Source organism: Lineus longissimus, chromosome 5 (genome assembly GCF_910592395.1).
Source record: "Lineus longissimus chromosome 5, tnLinLong1.2, whole genome shotgun sequence".
In the NCBI taxonomy this organism is placed as follows: Eukaryota; Metazoa; Nemertea; class Pilidiophora; order Heteronemertea; family Lineidae; genus Lineus; species Lineus longissimus.
In genome coordinates, this window is record NC_088312.1 from 23385975 (window position 1) to 23407067 (window position 21093).

The window sequence follows — 21093 nt, forward strand, 5'->3', positions numbered from 1 at the left end:
GGATCAGAGCCAAGCGGCGATCCGCGGAACTATATGCCACGATCTCACTGGATCAGAGCCAAGCGGCGATCCGCGGAACTATATGCCACGATCTCACTGGATCAGAGCCAAGCGGTGATCCGCGGAACTATGTGCCACGATCTCACTGGATCAGAGCCAAGCGGCGATCCGCGGAACTATATGCCACGATCTCACTGGATCAGAGCCAAGCGGCGATCCGCGGAACTATATGCCACGATCTCACTGGATCAGAGTCAAGCGGCGATCCGCGGAACTATATGCCACGATCTCACTGGATCAGAGCCAAGCGGTGATCCGCGGAACTATATGCCACGATCTTACTGGATCAGAGCCAAGCGGCGATCCGCGAAACTATATGCCACGATCTCACTGGATCAGAGCGAAGCGGTGATCCGCGGAACTATATGCCACGTTCTCACTGGATCAGAGCCAAGCGGTGATCCGCGGAACTATATGCCACGATCTCACTGGATCAGAGCCAAGCGGTGATCCGCGGAACTATATGCCACGATCTCACTGGATCCAAGCGGCGATCCGCGGAACTATATGCCACGATCTCACTGCATGAGAGAATTGATGGAGTTCGACTCCCGGTCATCCTAAATCGTCTTACCGGGCGACAGGACGAGGAATGGAGCTGGAGTTTTAACTATTCAATGTGAACTCTGGTTTGTCTCCAATATAAATTCATCCCTCTTTTGACCACATTAATTTGAGTCCACAATAACTGAGTTCAAATAATTGAATGGTTTATCGCCAGTATGAATCCTGGCCAACAGAAACCAAAGGCTACTAGGAAACAATGAACAAAATAAAGGCATTGTACCTTGAATGTCTATATCTGATATACTCCACGGACAAGTAGAATTCAATGGAAAATCAATGATAAACGTGTTTTGATAGACATGTACACGGCTTTCGTGTTAAGCAGTTCGATACAACCGGGTAACCAGCACCCGTTGATACCAAACGCTTTGGCGACATATGACGTTACCACACCCACCGACAGGCAGTGCCTCTGTCCAATTACATTAATTGGCTTAATCTGGCGAATATATGGGTAAATGATTGTATTAATTGGAAGTTCATTGCTAACAATAGTTAATTACCTATTTCGCACCTTAGTAGGTGTGTTAAGAGGAATGTTCTCTGTGTAGATAGTATTCTCCTTTATATATATAAAGTGGATAACACCTTTGACTGCAAACTTTTGTTTGCATTTCCCTCTGAAGTTTCCATAACGATTTCCGGGGTTCCATTATTAGATAATTACAGTACGTGTTAATTATCAATGAGTCTGATTGTAAATCGTTCATGTAGCTGATGCTGGCGCAGACAATGATCCGCGTGGCCGGAGACGACCATACTGGTCATCCAGCGGTATTGCCTCCGTAGCCTCGGCCCATTCTCTAGAAGCTGAGCAATGTCAATACATTGAGGATCAAGATAGAGTCGGCAGGCGTCTGTACAGTGTTTATTTCTACTGGGATTTTGGCCGAATCAATTCATATCCCTTGTCCACAACATCATGGCGTCAGCATCTTCGACAGTTTTGTCAATAAAGAGTCCAAGACCTGGGACATAGCTGAAGACTCGCTTCAATCAGTTCCGCATTGGCACCTCCAGTTCACTTCAGAAGGTAACGACTCCGAGTTATGGCGATTTTACACACTGACTAAACATAGTACCTAGTACATAATGCAGTCAAAAATTGCCATCTAAAAAATGACTTCCGTGTGATTAAATATCTACTTCAAAAAAAGGTATTTCAATGTAATAAAGGATGTGTTTGAAAAATATATTTCCATGCAGTCATTTATCAAAGATTTGCCAAAAATCAGATAATGCATGACCATTAACGAGGGATTTGAAGCGAAAAATGGTCGATGTAGCCTGTTTATGAGATTAAAAAACCGCAAAAGGATCGACGGGGATGGGATTCGAACCCACGCGGGCAGAGCCCAATGGATTAGCAGTCCATCGCCTTAACCACTCGGCCACCTCGTCGTGATGATTACTGAGGCCTACTGCGTACACAACAATCATCGTGTCAGTTCAAGGTGTCAGTTAATCTGGCTTGCCCCAGCTGTACTCAACACTGATTCTTTCTGATCAAGTGAAACAACAATTGGCTCTTTGAATCGGCACACACTTATATTTACATTCTTAGCATCATTATTGATTGATTATCGACCGGCGCCTTGAAGTGACGTAGCAATCGTATTTCAAGCTAACATAAGCCTATAGTTTGTATAAGAATTTCCAATCAGAAATCACCAATTACTCCCAAAACAACAAAGACCTTTATTAGTGTTTACAAACGCGTTTGTAATTAACTAATTGCGGCTTTGCGCTGCAGTCAATTGTCTTTCACCTCTGCTAATTATGTAATTAAATGATTAATTGAATAGGCCCACATGACTGTGTGGTCACAAGCACATCTACCGCGTTCACTAATTAAGCTAATTAAGACAATTTGTCGGTGTGATTGGCGAGGATTCAGGCAAACTGTCATCTCTTTGATTGAAGGTCTGTACATTTAATAGTAGACAGGTTTCGCCTCCCTTACAACGAATGATGGCGTATGAAGTATGCAAAATGCATTTTATCGACAATTTTAATTTCCAGAATTCCTTCAATCCGGATTGCGAAGCCTATTATAGACAAAATTATTCGATTATTTGACAAATACATTGTATTATAAACATGTGGTGATTATTAAGATCTACATAATTTAATTTTCTCCTCGTTTTACGATCACAAGTCTTCTAGACTTCATAGCTTCGTGGTGATCAATGACATCAAGATTCAAGATCGTGGCATTTTGTGCCGCCCACATGTAAAAGTACACGTACATGATGATTGTTTGGAGCCATTCAGTCGTTTACAAATACGTTAACATATCACAAAGAATTCATAAAGATTTCTTAGTCGTTTACAAATACGTTAACATATCACAAAGAATTCATAAAGATTTCTTAGTCGTTTACAAATACGTTAACATATCACAAAGAATTCATAAAGATTTCTTAGTCGTTTACAAATACGTTAACATATCACAAAGAATTCATAAAGATTTCTTAGTCGTTTACAAATACGTTAACATATCACAAAGAATTCATAAAGATTTCTTAGTCGTTTACAAATACGTTAACATATCACAAAGAATTCATAAAGATTTCTTAGTCGTTTACAAATACGTTAACATATCACAAAGAATTCATAAAGATTTCTTAGTCGTTTACAAATACGTTAACATATCACAAAGAATTCATAAAGATTTCTTAGTCGTTTACAAATACGTTAACATATCACAAAGAATTCATAAAGATTTCTTAGTCGTTTACAAATACGTTAACATATCACAAAGAATTCATAAAGATTTCTTAGTCGTTTACAAATACGTTAACATATCACAAAGAATTCATAAAGATTTCTTAGTCGTTTACAAATACGTTAACATATCACAAAGAATTCATAAAGATTTCTTAACTTTCAAATCATTTTTACGGACAAAAATTACTTTCTCATTTTCCAAAAAGGTACCAAGAGTCATATCACCGGAAATGGGAAATGATGTTAAACTGCCCCTTATACTTTACACTGTGTTTAAACAACGCCTCACAGGAAATCACAGCGTTCCTGCGAGATCCTTAATATTGAATTGACGCTCCTCCAGTGATCCCGAACGATGCTTTAATGTAAGCTCCCTGATATCGTCATCTGCCCTGCGATGACAACTAGCGAATACATTTGATCGCATGGAGCGTGCTTTACCAATATTTCATATCAGGTCAAAGTTGACACCCGCTGCATGATCTCTATCTAAATCAATGACATAGTTTCGCCAGAATCTACCATGTAAGTTCAGGATCATTATACGGGTCAACCACTAAAGATAAGTATCACTGAAGATGATATCTGACTAAATTAAATTAACCGTTTACCAAATGCTTTTACTGATCATTATGTTTTTGTTATTCGGCCTCGGCCTGGTAAAACTCAGCGATGCTTAACAGTTTTATCCCCAACCTTCCCATCAGAATGGAACGATTTTGAGAATGAGTCTGGCAACTATTAATGATCTAGTGTTTACCTCCTACAAAGAAGGATCGTTTCTCGAGGCAGTGGAAGCTTTGGTGACAATAGAAGTGGATTCCTTGTTCCGCTTTAAGAAGAAAAGTTTTTCCAGATCCTTACGAAATCTTGAGGAGGTGAGACAATAGAGATAGAAATTAGCAGAACTGTTGATAAGAAGCAATACCGTCACTACTCGTATGCTGACCAGACGCAAAAGCAATTCGTAGGTATTCTCCGGCTTCGCAAAAATTTCAAAATAGAAATAGTCGATTAGACACGGAAATAGACACATTATAAAGGCAGATGATACGACGAAAAGCATGACGTTCACCTGCGGGGACTCCGCTGTCTTGCTTGTGTAACCCTCTTGCATGTGCTTCCGCACATGCGCACTCCTACGCATGGCAACCACTATGCCAATATTGAGAAAAAATACTAGGACCGGCGGCGGATAAAACCAGACGAAAGACTGTAGAAAATACATTGCTGTGTGCAACCATTTTGGTTCAAAAAAACATATTTGATGAACAGACCCGGCGGCGTTCGGCTTGTACTTCCGGGTTAAATTTGGGCTCAGTGTCAGCACTGCTAAAATTGGGACAACAACACAAATTATTTTGGTGCGTTTTCTTGTGCACAGCGCCACCGCACGGAGAGGAAACCAAATTGCTATGAAACGATCAACAGTCATAAAAACAAGAATCCAATAGGCAGTTCCCGCGCAAATGTACGAGAGGTAGATATGCTCCTTGCAGTAAAAGTCTCCAAGCGTTCTTGCAATTGACGGCACAAACATCACCACATAACTTTGAAAGTGATACACAATAATATAAGCGATGTCGAAAATGGCGAGGATTTGTAGAAAGAGACAAGCTGACGAAAGGCGGTAAGTTGGTCTGGTAAACACGAGGAACGACAGTATATTCCCTGCGACTCCTATGGCTAGGATTGGAGGAGGGACGTAGACTAACAAAAGCTGTTCGGCGTATACAAGAACTACATTTGATTGTGATATTTCTGCCTCGTCGTAATTAGTCGTGAAGTTAGTCACATGCGGTAGGTGTGACACATTCATGGTGTTGAATCTCCTTTACTGACGATTCTACGTGCAAGATCTACTTCATTTCAGCATTCCTCTTCTTAATCTGATGATCCTATTCCGCCATGTTGAAAGGACACAGCTGACAATCTTGCTAAATACAGGACGCCATGCAGTACCAGCACTGCCTACGTACGCTATGTATTAGAGAGACTTCGGACTTTGATTGGAGAACGAAAACGACTCAAGATAGTGCCACAGTGGTCTGAGGAGAGATCATTTGAAAGGAGAATCGTAAACTGTCCACATTTCTAAAACCCTACAACTGTCGATAGAAACTGGCGAACCTGGCCTGTACATGTACAAAGTATTGGAACACTTTCACTGCGGCTGGAACACGTTTTCATATTTCGGAAGCCCGCACCTGACTCTAACTTCGGCGTCCAGTGGAGTTTTTTGGCCGCCAGTATCTGAACGCCAAAAAACTCCTAGGTGTGCTATGACTTGCTGTCGCTGGACGCCGCCGAACTCCACTCGACGCCAGGTATTAAACTAGTTTGATTTTGGACTCCGGCGAACGCCAATGAAAGCCTGAAGCAGCAAGGTGTGCTACCGATTCAGCGGCGAGCGGAGTTCAGTCGAACTCCTCAGGACGCCAGAGTTGGAGGGTGGTGCCAGCTTTAACCTCTCTATCACTGGTGTGGCACCAACTTGGGTTCTTGATCCAGCACCGATTCAAACACTATAATGTCACTTTACATGACATGATGTCACTTTACCACGGAAAGTTGCAACGTGCTCTCTCCAGCTCAAGTGACTGGAGTACGACTGTAGTCTATGAATATCCCGCCAGAAGTTTTTCATGCCGTCTATTAACTTCTCAACTTCATCTACCTGATCTTACTATTAAATCACGGGTTGCCTGCCTCATGGAAGCTTTGCGTTTCGAGAATTGTAATCCAAGAGGCAGAATGTGGCATCCCGTTTGATTATGTGGCGAAACAAACTACTGATGAGACGCTGTCGAAAATGAGATAGCTGTGAAGCCGGCGGGAGTCAAGATGTAAGCCTGCAAAATCTCCCAATATACGTTTGAATCTCCGTACGATGATTAGTCGCATGCATGCATGAGTATCGTCACCGACACTACAGGCCTACTAGGTTTAGTTTCCGTGGTAAGTACTGTCATGCACGTGAGTGGTCAGATCAGCCGCTAGAAATCAAGCTGGTGTGTAACTTTGCGACGTTAACCAATGGCGCGACTTGCCTACATGTATTTCCGTGTAGCCTTTCCACACCTCTACTCAACACCTTCCGCTGCTGCTTCTCGCCCAGAACGTGAATGACATTCATCACGGTTGCATTTTCTATTTGAATGTCGCAACTGACGGCAATGGCAAAAGAGACAGATTGACAGTTGAACAGCCTCAGATATACGGAATACTAGTATTCGCATTGATATCAACCTCAATTGATATAAATAGTGACTCTGGGTCAATAGGCGTTACCTGTCTCGTCAATATGCCACACAATCAATTTAGTGCCCGCCTGATGGCCCTCCGGGTGATGCCTTATAACGCCGTGAAATGTACGTCGCGATGTAAATCGTGACACTGATGTTCTACTGTGGGGCTGTCGTGAGTCACTCTGTTCCGAATGAAATTAAATCACATGCTCGCACTTAAATTACAGTCAGCGACGAGAATGAAGTTACGCTTTGTGCAAGTTTTATATTACAATCATTCATTTGATGCATTTTTCAATCCGTTTTTATGACTTCAAGATAAATTTATTTCAAAAAGTTCAGACACATTTCGTATGCTATATAAATTGTTTATATGGAAATTGTATGTTCCGGCGCCCAAACATGTACACTCCTAGTCTGAGTAACAAGCAGTGGCTCTAGAAAAGGCACTGATCGAAAAATAAAGTCAAATGACAAACAGAGAAGAGATAAATATGCGCATAGTAAAGCTGGTTAATTTTTTAGAATTTAAACTAAAAGTTAAATTTGTGTCTTTCCAATTGCATGTACGTACTATACTAGGCATTGAATATACACTTTATATACATGTACGTGTATACATCTTTATTCGGAAAAATTTTATATTGCAGGTAAATTTCAGGAAAGGGGGCAAAAAAAGCAAAACAATTCCTTAAATGCAATGCCCCTACAGTTTCAAACTTACAAATTTAATGTCGGTACTTTTTTGAAGATGTAATTATTGTCTGATGGAGACAGTGTCTGCCTATACCAAAAGCAAATCTTGCAATGTAAGTAAAAGGGAGGAGGAAATCGTAGATGAAGTTCACGGAACAATTCATATCGCTGTTGAATAAAGTGAGTAAAGCACTTAATAATATAAACTTTACTAAACTATACAAAAAGCTCTAAAATTCAATTCTTGGGGACTAAACAGTGCCAAACGGCGATCCGCGGAACTATATGCCACGATCTCACTGGATCAGAGCCAAGCGGCGATCCGCGGAACTATATGCCACGATCTCACTGGATCAGAGCCAAGCGGCGATCCGCGGAACTATATGCCACGATCTCACTGGATCAGAGCCAAGCGGCGATCCGCGGAACTATATGCCACGATCTCACTGCATGAGAGAATTGATGGAGTTCGACTCCCGGTCATCCTAAATCGTCTTAGCGGGTGACAGGACGAGGAATGGAGCTGGAGTTTTAACTATTCAATGTGAACTCTGGTTTGTCTCCAATATTAATTCATGGATCCCTCTTTTGACCACATTAATTTGAGTCCACAATAACTGAGTTCAAATAATTGAATGGTTTATCGCCAGTATGAATCCTGGCCAACAGAAACCAAAGGCTAATAGGAAACAATGAACAAAATAAAGGCATTGTACCTTGAATGTCTATATCTGATATACTCCACGGACAAGTAGAATTCAATGGAAAATCAATGATAAACGTGTTTTGATAGACATGTACACGGCTTTCGTGTTAAGCAGTTCGATACAACCGGGTAACCAGCACCCGTTGATACCAAACGCTTTGGCGACATATGACGTTACCACACCCACCGACAGGCAGTGCCTCTCTCCAATTACATTAATTGGCTTAATCTGGCGAATATATGGGTAAATGATTGTATTAATTGGAAGTTCATTGCTAACAATAGTTAATTACCTATTTCGCACCTTAGTAGGTGTGTTAAGAGGAATGTTCTCTGTGTAGATAGTATTCTCCTTTATATATATAAAGTGGATAACACCTTTGACTGCAAACTTTTGTTTGCATTTCCCTCTGAAGTTTCCATAACGATTTCCGGGGTTCCATTATTAGATAATTACAGTACGTGTTAATTATCAATGAGTCTGATTGTAAATCGTTCATGTAGCTGATGCTGGCGCAGACTATGATCCGCGTGGCCGGAGACGACCATACTGGTCATCCAGCGGTATTGCCTCCGTAGCCTCGGCCCATTCTCTAGAAGCTGAGCAATGTCAATACATTGAGGATCAAGATAGAGTCGGCAGGCGTCTGTACAGTGTTTATTTCTACTGGGATTTTGGCCGAATCAATTCATATCCCTTGTCCACAACATCATGGCGTCAGCATCTTCGACAGTTTTGTCAATAATGAGTCCAAAGACCTGGGACATAGCTGAAGACTCGCTTCAATCAGTTCCGCATTGGCACCTCCAGTTCACTTCAGAAGGTAACGACTCCGAGTTATGGCGATTTTACACACTGACTAAACATAGTACCTAGTACATAATGCAGTCAAAAATTGCCATCTAAAAAATGACTTCCGTGTGATCAAATATCTACTTCAAAAAAAGGTATTTCCATGTAATAAAGGATGTGTTTGAAAAATATATTTCCATGCAGTCATTTATCAAAGATTTGTCAAAAATCCGATAATGCATGACCATTAACGAGGGATTTGAAGCGAAAAAATGGTCGATGTAGCCTTGATAGAATCAAGGAAGTTTCCGAGTACCTCCATGATAGAACCATGCTGAGTTCATTGAAAGACTCTGGTAGAATTCGCGGTTACATGAGCTACAAGCATCTTTTACTAATTTGTTTGTGTTACCTGTTTATGAGATTAAAAAAACCGCAAAAGGATCGACGGGGATGGGATTCGAACCCACGCGGGCAGAGCCCAATGGATTAGCAGTCCATCGCCTTAACCACTCGGCCACCTCGTCGTGATGATTAAGCAGGTCTACTGCGTACACAACAATCATCGTGTCAGTTAATCTGGCGTGCCCCAGCTGTAATCAACACTGATTCTTTCTGATCAAGTGAAACAACAATTGGCTCTTTGAATCGGCACACACTTATATTTACATTCTTAGCATCATTATTGATTGATTATCGACCGGCGCCTTGAAGTGACGTAGCAATCGTATTTCAAGCTAACAAAAGCCTATAGTTTGTATAAGAATTTCCAATCAGAAATCACCAATTACTCCCAAAACAACAAAGACCTTTATTAGTGTTTACAAACGCGTTTGTAATTACCTAATTGCGGCTTTGCGCTGCAGTCAATTGTCTTTCACCTCTGCTAATTATGTAATTAGATGATTAATTGAATAGGCCCACATGACTGTGTGGTCACAAGCACATCTACCGCGTTCACTAATTAAGCTAATTAAGACAATTTGTCGGTGTGATTGGCGAGGATTCAGGCAAACTGTCATCTCTTTGATTGAAGGTCTGTACATTTAATAATAGACAGGTTTCGCCTCCCTTACAACGAATGATGGCGTATGAAGTATGCAAAATGCATTTATCGACAATTTTAATTTCCAGAATTCCTTCAATCCGGATTGCGAAGCCTATTATAGACAAAATTATTCGATTATTTGACAAATACATTGTATTATAAACATGTGGTGATTATTAAGATATACATAATTTAATTTTCTCCTCGTTTTACGATCACAAGTCTTCTGGCCCCATAGCTTCGTGGTGATCAATGACATCAAGATTCTTGGCATTTTGTGCCGCCGACATGTAAAAGTACACGTACATGTACATGTAGATTGTTTCCAGCCATTCATTCGTTTACGAATACGTTAACATATCACAAAGAATTCATAAAGATTTCTTGTTTTTCAAATCATTTTTACGGACAAAAATTACTTTCTCATTTTCCAAAAAGGTACCAAGAGTCATATCACCGGAAATGGGAAATGATGTTAAACTGCCACTAATACTTTACACTGTGTTTATTTTACAATAACATTAATCCCGTGCGTCGGCCATTATTAAAGGATGTTGTCTCATGTTGTCTGACAAATGGGACGGGAAATGGAGCCTTAACACGTTATAATGAATTTTAATAAAAACCAACTCCTCACAGGAAATCGTCACCAAACTCCAGAAATCACACATGAACAAACAAGGATTAGGAACGAATTATATTTTCACGATCATAATTCCTGTTGATTGTAATGAGACTTAAAGTCTATCGCCCTATTCAAGACTTAATGGACAAGTTTTCGTGCTTGGGGTTAACACTTTGCAGTTTTCACTGCGGTGTCGAAGTAACATTCTTGAAACAAACAATCTGTCACCATATAATAGAGCCAAGGTGTTGAATAATTGACCAATCATCTCAAGATGGCGGAGAGCATTAAACTCTACTCAGTCCCAGCTCTTGCTAAACAAACTCAATTAAGAATCCGTCGGTCGATTGTTCTAGACCAAGTGAAGTAATTTAGGTGATTACGTTTGTTAAATATCTCGCCGTGGGACGCACTAATTAGTGCGCTTGATTGGAAAGTGTCACAACTCAACTCGCGTAATTGAAGTGACAGGAGTTCTTTTGTCTCGCGCCCCTGACCAATGAGAACCCGGCGTGCAAGGGCCATCGACGTAGGCCCTTTATTAGGTCTCCTGAACTCAACTGAAATCATAACCCATCAAGCTTCCAGAAACTACGCACCAAGTCTTTACTTCACCATTGGATTTAGTTATCATTACTCTATTTCGGATATACTAACATCATCAGAAGGTCTAGTCTTGGAGCTGACGGTGATTTTACTATTTCTTCCTGGACTATATATACATCAAAGGTAACTTTCCCATTGCACCGTTTAACTCATTTCTGCTATTGACATTTGCTTACACCTTTGGACCCTATAAACACCGACGGTGTTTGGTAAAGCCTGCCGCAAGTTTTCGGGTTAGTTGTCGCCGAATCTATTGTCTCAACATCCACCAACTTCTTTTGACAGTTTAGTTATACATGTAATTCCGTTTCACATATTTTGTAGATTTGGCGTAGTTTCCTAATTTGTTTAAATCCTTTTTTTCAGATGATGCTTGAGCAACAGCAACTACAGTATCTCCACCTCCAGTCCTACCAGCCCGGCTACCCCCAGCCTTACAGCATGGCCTACGAACACCAGTCACCTTTATGCCAGATGCCCGCGGTACCCAGAGACACGCCCAAGAGGAAGAGAGTCAACTTCCATAGTATCGCAGACCTAGTGAAACCGGATGAAAATGGTGAGCTAGTAATCATAATAATAAACTGTGTTCTGTAGCTACGGTAGTCAAATGACATACCGCAACCGCAATCAGTCCTCTTCGATCCAGTATTGCAATAAATTTTTACCTTTCGGTGTACGACACAATGATGAATACCGTAATTAATTAAGAAACCAAGTATTTGTTATCTGACATATAATATTTCATATTTTTTCAGACTATTTGGAGACAGCCAGGAAGATCCCGTCCCCGAACGCCATGACGTCATTCACCCAGTTCCAGTCCATCGCAGCCGACCTGACCTCCCTGATGACGACGCCGTCTCCTTGCAAGTCGACCACGTCATCCGTGGACAGCGGGCGCGGGTCCCCGGCAGCTACCACCGCCTCCTATCCGTCACCCTGTTCATCACCGTCCTCCGACAGCGCACGGGGCACCCCCTCGCCGACCAACACCGGTCCAAAGAAGTCCCGTACGATCTTCAAACCTCACCAGGTTGCTGTTCTTGAGCAAGTGTTTTCACGATGCCAGTATCCGGAGCCAGACATGGTGGAACGATTGGCCAGTGATTTGGACACCAAGGAAGCCAAGGTTAAGGTAAGAATCGACACTTTACGCCCGTTATTTAGGTTGTTCAATCCCTATTCAGAATTCTTATCCAAGCACATGTATAGTTATTTCGATGAAACCACATGAAAAATACTACACTTGTAATACATCATTGAGACTATTCATATTAACTGCATCGTTACACCTGGAAAATAGACCTAATGGCTGTCACGTGTTGCTTAAATAGCACATGTTGTTTTTCTCCCTTGTGACCTTCCTTGAAAGTTTTATTTCATATTTGCATGTTATTTATAGAGTTTTGTCATTTTTCCAGGTTTGGTTCCAAAACAAGCGTGCCAGATGGAGGAAGCGACCAGTTGACAGCACCCACGTGACCTCACAGGAACAGTCGCCATGGTTACCAGGAGTCATGTCGCCGTTGCCATACCAACACAACATGGGAGGCCAGCATGGTTACAGAGTCGGTTCCAGTCCGGTGCCCGTCCATCCGATGTACCAACAATACGTACCCATGATGCCTTACCAGCAGCAGATGACATCGCACGTTGGCCAGCAGGCGACTCCGGTATACTACGGTCCCCATGCGCAGATGTTACAGAACGCCAGTAAATCCCATTTCGTCAATATGACTTCGCCGCCGAGGACGGCGAATCAAAACGGATTACACCAAACGGGACAGCAGCACGTGTAATCTTGTCTCCGGCTGATGTCTTTAGTCTTTACAAGTAGTCTGACGTCGCGAAAAGGACTCTCTCGGATAGACATTCCCTCGGTGCTTGAAAGCCCTTCTCGATATTTGGAGACATTTTGTGTCAACATTGGTGAAGATATCCGTGGTTGATAAACGGATATAAATGGTGCTTGTTTCTTGCACACTGTGCAACGTGTTAAGAACAGTTTTTTCTATGATAACAGACTATTTTACAGTTTGGGGCATTTTACTGTGTTTTGTGCCAGCTGCGGGTTGATAAATGAAGGTTTGGCTGACGAAAAGCACCGGACTTGGTACAACCTCTTGTGTTATCAGCTCGGGGACAGTCTGTAAGTCTTGTATTAACCTGTCCGCGACCTATGATGCGGTGCCTGGATTGTGAGTGACCTGACTTTTGGTCGCCTTGTGTGACGTCTGCCATCTTTGATATCATCAAAGAGTATGGACTGGATCATGCTGTCCATTATGTCTGACACTACGAGTAGGCCTATCCATGGTGAAATAATGTGCTTCAAAGATGAAACAATGATGCTAACTGCGAGGATAACGTACCCGTTGTGCGGCGGTGATGAATGTGCTAAATGAAGAATACAAGTCGTAAACTACACCAGAGATATCTGATAGTGGTTAATATGATTACATTCTATCTAATATTACCAGTAATGAAAGTCACCCGTTTCCTTTGTAAATTGTAAATATTTTATTGATATTTATGTCAGCATGAAAATAGAGAATCTATATTGTTAACTGAATACCATTTTTGTTCTTTCATGTATTTCGCGCTCAAGTATTACATCATTTTCTGTCGGGTCACCCAACGCTTTCCTCGGCTGACCTCTCTTTAGAGGTGACTACACCACCAAAAAGACCACGTTTTTCTGACAGGTTAACACTATTAGGCTAATGGAGGACAGACAATGGAACAACCACCCTGGACGGGCCTCTCTTTAGAGGAGACTGAGACGCAGGTCTCCCTTTAGAGGTGACTGAGATTACTCCTTCGTGGGGACAGGCTTCTATTAGGAGGAAACTAAGGCTGTCCCTTAGGCCTCTATTTAGAGGTGCTTGAGGCGGATCCTTAGTGAGAGGCCTCTCTTTGGAGGTGACTGAGACTGCTCTTCGTGGGGCAGGCTTATATTTGGAGAAACTAAGACTGCTCCTTAAGGGACAGGCCTCTCTTTAGAGATGACTGGGACGGATCCTTAGTAAGACAGGCCTCTCTTTAGAGATGACTGAGACGAATCCTTAGTAAGACAGGACTCTCTTTAGAGATGACTAGGACGGATCCTTAGTAAGACAGGACTCTCTTTAGAGATGACTAGGACGGATCCTTAGTAAGACAGGCCTCTCTTTAGAGATGACTAGGACGGATCCTTAGTAAGACAGGCCTCTCTTCAGAGATGACTGAGACGGATCCTTAGTAAGACAGGCTTCTCTTTAGAGATGACTAGGACGGATCCTTAGTAAGACAGGCTTCTCTATGAGACTGCTCCTTCGTGGGGACAGGCTTCTATTTGGAGGAGACTGAGGCTGCTGCTTAAGGGACAGGCCTCTCTTTAGAGATGACTGAGACGGATCCTTAGTAAGACAGGCCTCTCTATGAGACTGCTCCTTCGTTGGGACAGGCTTCTATTTGGAGGAGACTAAGACTGCTGCTTAAGGGACAGGCCTCTCTTTAGCGATGCCTGAGACGGATCCTTAGTAAGACAGGCCTCTCTATGAGACTGCTCCTTCGTGGGGACAGGCTTCTATTTGGAGGAGACTGAGGCTGCTGCTTAAGGGACAGGCCTCTCTTTAGAGATGACTGGGACGGATCCTTAGTAAGACAGGCTTCTCTATGAGACTGCTCCTTCGTGGGTACAGGCTTCTATTTGGAGGAGACTGAGGCTGCTGCTTAAGGGACAGGCCTCTCTTTAGAGATGACTGGGACGGATCCTTAGTAAGACAGGCTTCTCTATGAGACTGCTCCGTCGTGGGGACAGGCTTCTATTTGGAGGAGACTGAGACTGCTCCTTAAGGGACAGGCCTCTCTTTAGAGATGACTGAGACGGATCCTTAGTAAGACAGGCCTCTCTATGAGACTGCTCCTTCGTGGGGACAGGCTTCTATTTGGAGGAGACTGAGACTGCTCCTTAAGGGACAGGCCTCTCTTTAGAGATGACTAAGACGGATCCTTAGTAAGACAGGCCTCTCTATGAGACTGCTCCTTCGTGGGGACAGGCTTCTATTTGGAGGAGACTAATATTGCTCCTTAAGGGACAGGCCTCTCTTTAGAGATGACTGAGACGGATCCTTAGTAAGACAGGCCTCTCTATGAGACTGCTCCGTCGTGGGGACAGGCTTCTATTTGGAGGAGACTAAGGCTGCTCCTTAAGGGACAGGCCTCTCTTTAGAGATGACTTAATAGGGGACTTAGGCTGCTCCTTTATAGTGAGACAGTGATGGTTTACTCTCTAGGGAAGCAGCACTTTGGTTGAAGATGCTTTCATTTCGTATTTGGCCACCTTCCCTTCAATCAGACTATTCGCTGCAGTATTCACTATAATGTTGGAGGTGGGATTAAAGTGGACTAAGAATAAAATAAAGATTGGTGTCATTTATTCTTAAAAAACTGCATGATCAGTGATTCAGAAGTACCTTTCAACTAACAGTAGGCTTCAATTGTATTTCAGTCAGATGTGCGATGATACAAGCTCTGATTGACAGAAATACCGATTAACATAATGATGTGATGAAGATGTTATGCATTTCGAATGTGACATAATCTGAAAATTAATGACATGTGACTTTGATCAAAATGCATCATTGTTACCTTTGTTGATGGTTTCAAGGAATCTGCCATTCGTAACTAGCAGAAGAACAGCTGACATTTGCTGTATTGCTTACGTGTTGAGCATTCACAGCGTGACACTACACGGCAACACACTGGATTGTCAGCGGATAAGTACATCGATAATCTTGCTCGTTGATTCTCAAGAACCAATCAGATTATTGTAAACTTCGTCGAGAGCACATTGGATGGAACCCGCGTCTTTTGGAAAGGTTGTTGTCCACCAGCATACACTGTGATCGTACCTGAAAGGTCACACACAAGCAAACTTACATAACCTAAAAGTACGGAGCAAGTTGATGTGGTATTATCTGGATGCTTATCTAACTCCTAAAATAAAGGTCATTTCTCTTGGAGAACTTTGTGCCAAAGTTTGGAGGTGCACCGTAGGCGTTTTGTAGACCTTCAGGTGTGGTCTGATTGTGCACATTTGTTTTGATGGGCTCTGGTTTATCTTGGTTGAAATCATCGAGGCACAACAGGAGGACCTTACCTGGTCTGATGACAGATCCCCTTGCATCATCCCAAACAGCCAGCTGTTCTGGTGTGATAGTGAAGTACCGAGTAACAGAAGGACCACGAGCAATGTTCACTCTGTCGAATCCCACCAGTTGGAGCTGCGGCATTTTCAGTTTTTCCGCATTTTCCCAAGCGACGTAAACCTGGACAACCTGCAATAAAAAGTCAATCACCATGCAAAGTTGATCCTACATGTATAATGTGTTTGGCTGTATACAGACAAAGACTTAACTTCATTTGGATGTGCAATAGCATGTACATAGCAGGGCATGGTTGAAATTGATCTAGTATCTTGGCCACATGAGACCCAGAGTCCATATCAAGCACTGTACATTAGACTGAATGTGTACCTGGAGACAGGAATTTATTAAAGAGTAGGACCTCAGCTAGATGTTAGGTAGAAATGTTGCGAAGGGTAGGTGTATTTCTTATGATGGACGGCCTCTTGACCTTAAAAGGGTATTGTGACTAATGAAATGGTAGCTGAACTCACCTCGTCGCCATCAAACACCTTGCCATCATTGCGCACCTCCACCTTTACTGTCTGGTTCTGGCCTGGTGCTAGTCGAAGGTGACTCACAGCTAGCGAGACATAAGTGAACTTGGTATAGGACAGGCCGTAGCCAAATGGAAACAACGGTTCTTCTAGGAAATATCGGTACGTCCGGTTGACCATGGTATAGTTGGTTATGGACGGCACCTGAAATGTAATAATCAATCAATCATAAAGATTTCTGACTTTCAAAGCCAGCATTAGATGAACTTGGTGTGGGAAAGCCCATTGCCGAAATGACAGCTTCACTTCAAAGTACTGAAAGATCCAGTTGATTATGGTGTAGTTGGTTATCAGCAGTATCCGAGGACATTGATGGTGTGGTGTGTTTCATAGCCAGGAAGATAAAGGTGAACTTGGTGTAGGACAGGATAGGCCAGAGGAAACAAGGGCTCCCCTGGACACAACCGCACAGACTTTCATAGTGTAACTGGCCATTGGCAGTACGATGAGGGAAATATGACATTCCTAAATTGGGTGTTTCAGAGACAGATGGAAAGATTGGGAGATGACATCCTCCAGCTAGAGAGGAAGAGGAGGATCTGACCAAATACAGTAACACTAGAAAGCTTACCTGGTCCATCGAGGCATACCAAGTATATGGCAGACGCCCGGCTGGATTTGTCTCTGCTCTGCTCCCAAGGAAGATTCTCCGCAAGGCCTCACCCGTTGCCTGGGCAGGGAAAAAACACTGGAAGATGGCTGTCACTTTTGGGTTGCCGACAGCAATGGAGATATGAAGTGGACCAGCACTGAATAGGAGCACAATGACTTTGCCTGGACCTGAAATGTACAAAGTTATATCCTAAGTTTGTTTTCAAGGCCATGATGTGTTGCACTCCACGAAGTGTCTGGTGTGTGTAGAATGCTCAGGTGCAACGGCATGTATGGTATTTGCTGTCAAATACTGTGTTTTGAGCAAGGTGAAGAAACATGACCAAGGCCAGGTTGTTGAGGTTCCAAAATATAACTTACTGTTATCAATAGCATATGTTAGAAGATCACTCTGCTTCCCTGGCAAGTCAAAGTTTTTTCTATCACGATTTTCTGATACAAGAGCAACGCCTAGAAGAGAAAGAAGTTTTAGATCATGAAACAGGCTTCTTCAGTCAATCACTGTCCACTATAAAGTGAATGAGAGCTTATCATAAGGCTCTATAAGACATGGTTATATAGTGTGAATGACAACTCTCTTGATGAAGGTTTATTCATTTTGGCAAAAAGTCTTATTTTCTGAGTGCTTGCTCGGATTGTTCTTGTGATTGACTGCACCTGACAGTGACTAACTGCATCCGATTATCAATAGAGGATGCGCACTGAGTGGCTCAAGGCCTTGGAACGCTCAGAGGCAGACACGACACCTTACCTGTTCCTAAACACACGATGGTCAAGTCCGTGTCCTGCACAGCTTGCTGGATATCACGGGCACTGAACGTGCTACACGAGGGAGCCAGACATCCTGCTGCAAACTTGGTCACATTTGCCAATGATTTCAGTCCTTTGTAGGGAGTGACGATGAAGCGGGTATCAGGTGTGGGAGAGTAATCACCAAAGAGTTGGAGTGGGTTGTCAGCCATGGGGCCAACAATCTGAAGGAGAAGACAATAAGGTCAGAAAATGATGCTGAACAGCCAATTTTGCGGGACATCCTATATCATCATTTGAGGTAATGTAATCTGTGGACTGGTCTTTGTTACATATGCACACAGTCTGAGTTGAGGTGAACCAATTCCATACCTAAAACCCCTTCTACGTTCCAGAGGAGACCATTATGAGGAATTTTGTTGCCTGCAGCGCAATCCAAGACATTATGTCAATATATACTTACAGCTAAAGTTTTGATCTTCAATCGAAGAGGTAACTGGTTATCATTCTTGAGCATCACAAACGACTTCATTGCAGCTTGGATGGAGAGTTCCCGGTGAGCCGGACTCTGAATCACAGACAAGGAAATATTCGAATATGGATTCATCTCCGGAGGATCGAACTCACCAAGTCTCATTCGAGTATAAAACAGTGGCTTTAATCTGTCATACAAGAGTTCCTTTGTAATTTTCCGTTGTTGCAAAGCCTGGTTTAAATAGCTGTAGACAGGGTGAGTTTGGTTGGCTGAAAGCTCTAAATTGGTCCCGGCATTGAAACTGGCTGCTGCAGCATTAACAGAATTGTTGAAATATTTGTGTTTCGTGATGCTGAACTCGAGCGCCCCCTCATCACTGACAACATAACCGGTGAATTTCCATTCTTTTCTAAGGATGTCTGTTAGGAGCTGCTTGTGAGCGCATGCTGGAATCCCATTGAGTCTGAAAAATATTGCTGGTTAAAGATATAACTGTATAATGTTATCCTTTGAGAGGCTCCAAATAAATAATGGCTGTTTACACTACAGTGATCGGCACCATCTTGACCACCATTCTATCTACAAGCAGCAACACTAGAGACAACTACTACCAGGCACAACATACCATATTTACATTCTGATGATGATCCCTCAGTATACAGATTAGAAGTAGGATTTAAGGAAGCAGGATTTTAGCGCAAATGAGTCAGCTAATTCATGTCAGCTGTTAACTACCATCAGCATCTTCGCAGAGATCAGGACCTGTTTGATAGAGTTAGACACTAGAGAAGAAGAGAAAGTGGTGTTTGAATGCACCAACCTATTGTAGCTGCACATGATGCTGAGAGTACCAGCTTCCACGCATCTCTTGAACTGTGGCAGGAATGTCAACCTCCAATCACGCATTGTCACCTGCAAAAAATCAGATTAGTATGACACAAAATGCTGCAGAAGTTCATCAGGCAGCCATCATCGACTAATTGGGAAAAAGCTGTTTATACATGTATCTCACCTTTGCATCAAACGACAACCGAGACACGGGAATGTTCTCTGGGCCGCTGTGAGCATCGAAATGTTTGCAGCCGGCATTGGCTTTGATGTATCGTTGATGATCACCTTGCAGACCATGGACGAAGTGCTCAGCAAGAGTGCCACTCATGTATGGGTCTTCACCATAGGTTTCCTGAAAGACATTGTTGTGAATATCAGAATTGCCTCTCCAGGCAAGACCAAACTCACAAGAAGACAAAGGCATGGCCACTATTTACTGCAAACTTGCACTACACCTTTAAACTCAAGACAGATACGGACTGAGCGAAAGGTCTTGCACACTCACATGTTTTAACACCAGACAGAGTAGTGCAGCTGTCACCAGTTGGAGAGAAGGTCTTCCTTCCACTAGCATTAAGCAACAGTTGTGTTTGCCTTAGATATTTAATGCATAAGAAATCTTTTATTTTTGTGATGATTGAAGCTGGAAAATCACCTGGTTTCTTCCCCAAAGAGGGTGCCTCATGATGTTGATGACTGGACTAAAACAGCTCAGGCCAGTGTGGTCGCTGTAGACTTTCCTCCTCATGAAGTCACTATGCTTGGCTCGCACTTCAAAAGCTGTGGCATTCGCCACTGCAAATATCAAGGCAGGGCTGAAAAAGAACATCATATTCCGGTTGGTAAAAACATCATACTGGAAGTAAAGGCCTGCTATCTAGTTCATTCTTTCTTGTGAATCTTATTCTAGAGAGTGGAGAGGAAGTCTTCATTTAATTTCCAACTTCTCCAACTTAACTTCAGAAGACATATTATTGCCATAACGTCACAACGTCAATTCATTACCCACAAGGTCGGATGACGTGGTGATTTCATGTTATCTGACATTACTCAACTCATTATTGCCATTACCTAAATGACGCAGCCAATCCAATAGCTTCTGGAAACGAAGTGGCATTCCCCGCCTCCACGTCACCACGGAGACACTCTGTATTCCATTGGTACGGATCAATACCTAACCGTGGAATGCCCGGGGCTGGTCCACCACTCTCTCCTGCTCCTCCTTTCGACAGCTGCAGAATTACCTCCTCAACTGTCAGACGCGAAACCAAGTCTTCCACCCTGACATCCCAAGGAAGTGATACGTTACGGAATGGAAAATTTCCCTCCACTTCAATGGCAATAAAAGTGCAAAAACAGAGTTGAATGAAGGCACCCAAATTCATTTCTGTATCTACATGTATTTCTTCAACTTCGGAACTACAAATTATGCTTCCTGCATCGTGGTTCGTAATGTTTTTCTCCCCCACAATTAGAAAAATCTGACAGCTATGTACCATGTGCAATGACAATGTCGATGTTCTTTTGTTTGTTTATATCGCCTACATCATTAGCAAGTTTTCAATAAAACTTAGTTTTCGCATGTTTTGAGGCATAAATTTAGAATTTTCTATATTTT

At 42.6% G+C, this 21093-nt stretch overlaps 2 protein-coding genes and 2 non-coding genes across 5 annotated transcripts; 1 reads left to right on the plus strand and 3 right to left on the minus strand.

Annotated features, from left to right (window-relative positions):
* Nucleotides 1-1946: 1946 nt before the first annotated feature.
* On the minus strand, nucleotides 1947-2028 carry Trnas-gcu (transfer RNA serine (anticodon GCU)). The gene has a single exon. It is a non-coding gene; the product is annotated as a tRNA-Ser (tRNA).
* Nucleotides 2029-4082: 2054 nt separating this feature from the next.
* On the plus strand, nucleotides 4083-12881 carry LOC135488631 (homeobox protein vent1-like). The gene is made up of 4 exons (XM_064773275.1): nucleotides 4083-4235; nucleotides 11446-11638; nucleotides 11838-12217; nucleotides 12504-12881. The coding sequence occupies exons 1-4, from the start codon at nucleotides 4083-4085 to the stop codon at nucleotides 12879-12881; spliced, it is 1104 nt and encodes a 367-aa protein (XP_064629345.1).
* Trnas-gcu (transfer RNA serine (anticodon GCU)) lies at nucleotides 9246-9327 on the minus strand. The gene has a single exon. It is a non-coding gene; the product is annotated as a tRNA-Ser (tRNA).
* Nucleotides 12882-15500: 2619 nt separating the features above from the next.
* Nucleotides 15501-20979, minus strand: LOC135487892 (uncharacterized). Of its 2 annotated transcripts, XM_064772080.1 has the most exons (11): nucleotides 20547-20979; nucleotides 20131-20290; nucleotides 19657-19827; nucleotides 19465-19556; nucleotides 18633-19107; nucleotides 18171-18393; nucleotides 17780-17869; nucleotides 17379-17587; nucleotides 16745-16951; nucleotides 16226-16403; nucleotides 15501-15977 (listed from the first exon to the last, which is right to left on the minus strand). In XM_064772080.1, the coding sequence occupies exons 1-11, from the start codon at nucleotides 20972-20974 to the stop codon at nucleotides 15886-15888; spliced, it is 2325 nt and encodes a 774-aa protein (XP_064628150.1). In that variant the 5' UTR covers nucleotides 20975-20979; the 3' UTR covers nucleotides 15501-15885. The 2 variants fall into 2 exon arrangements, with proteins under 2 accessions (XP_064628150.1, XP_064628151.1); XM_064772081.1 differs by lacking the exon at nucleotides 19465-19556 and having other exon boundaries at nucleotides 18633-18737.
* Between the last annotated feature and the right edge of the window lie 114 nt (nucleotides 20980-21093).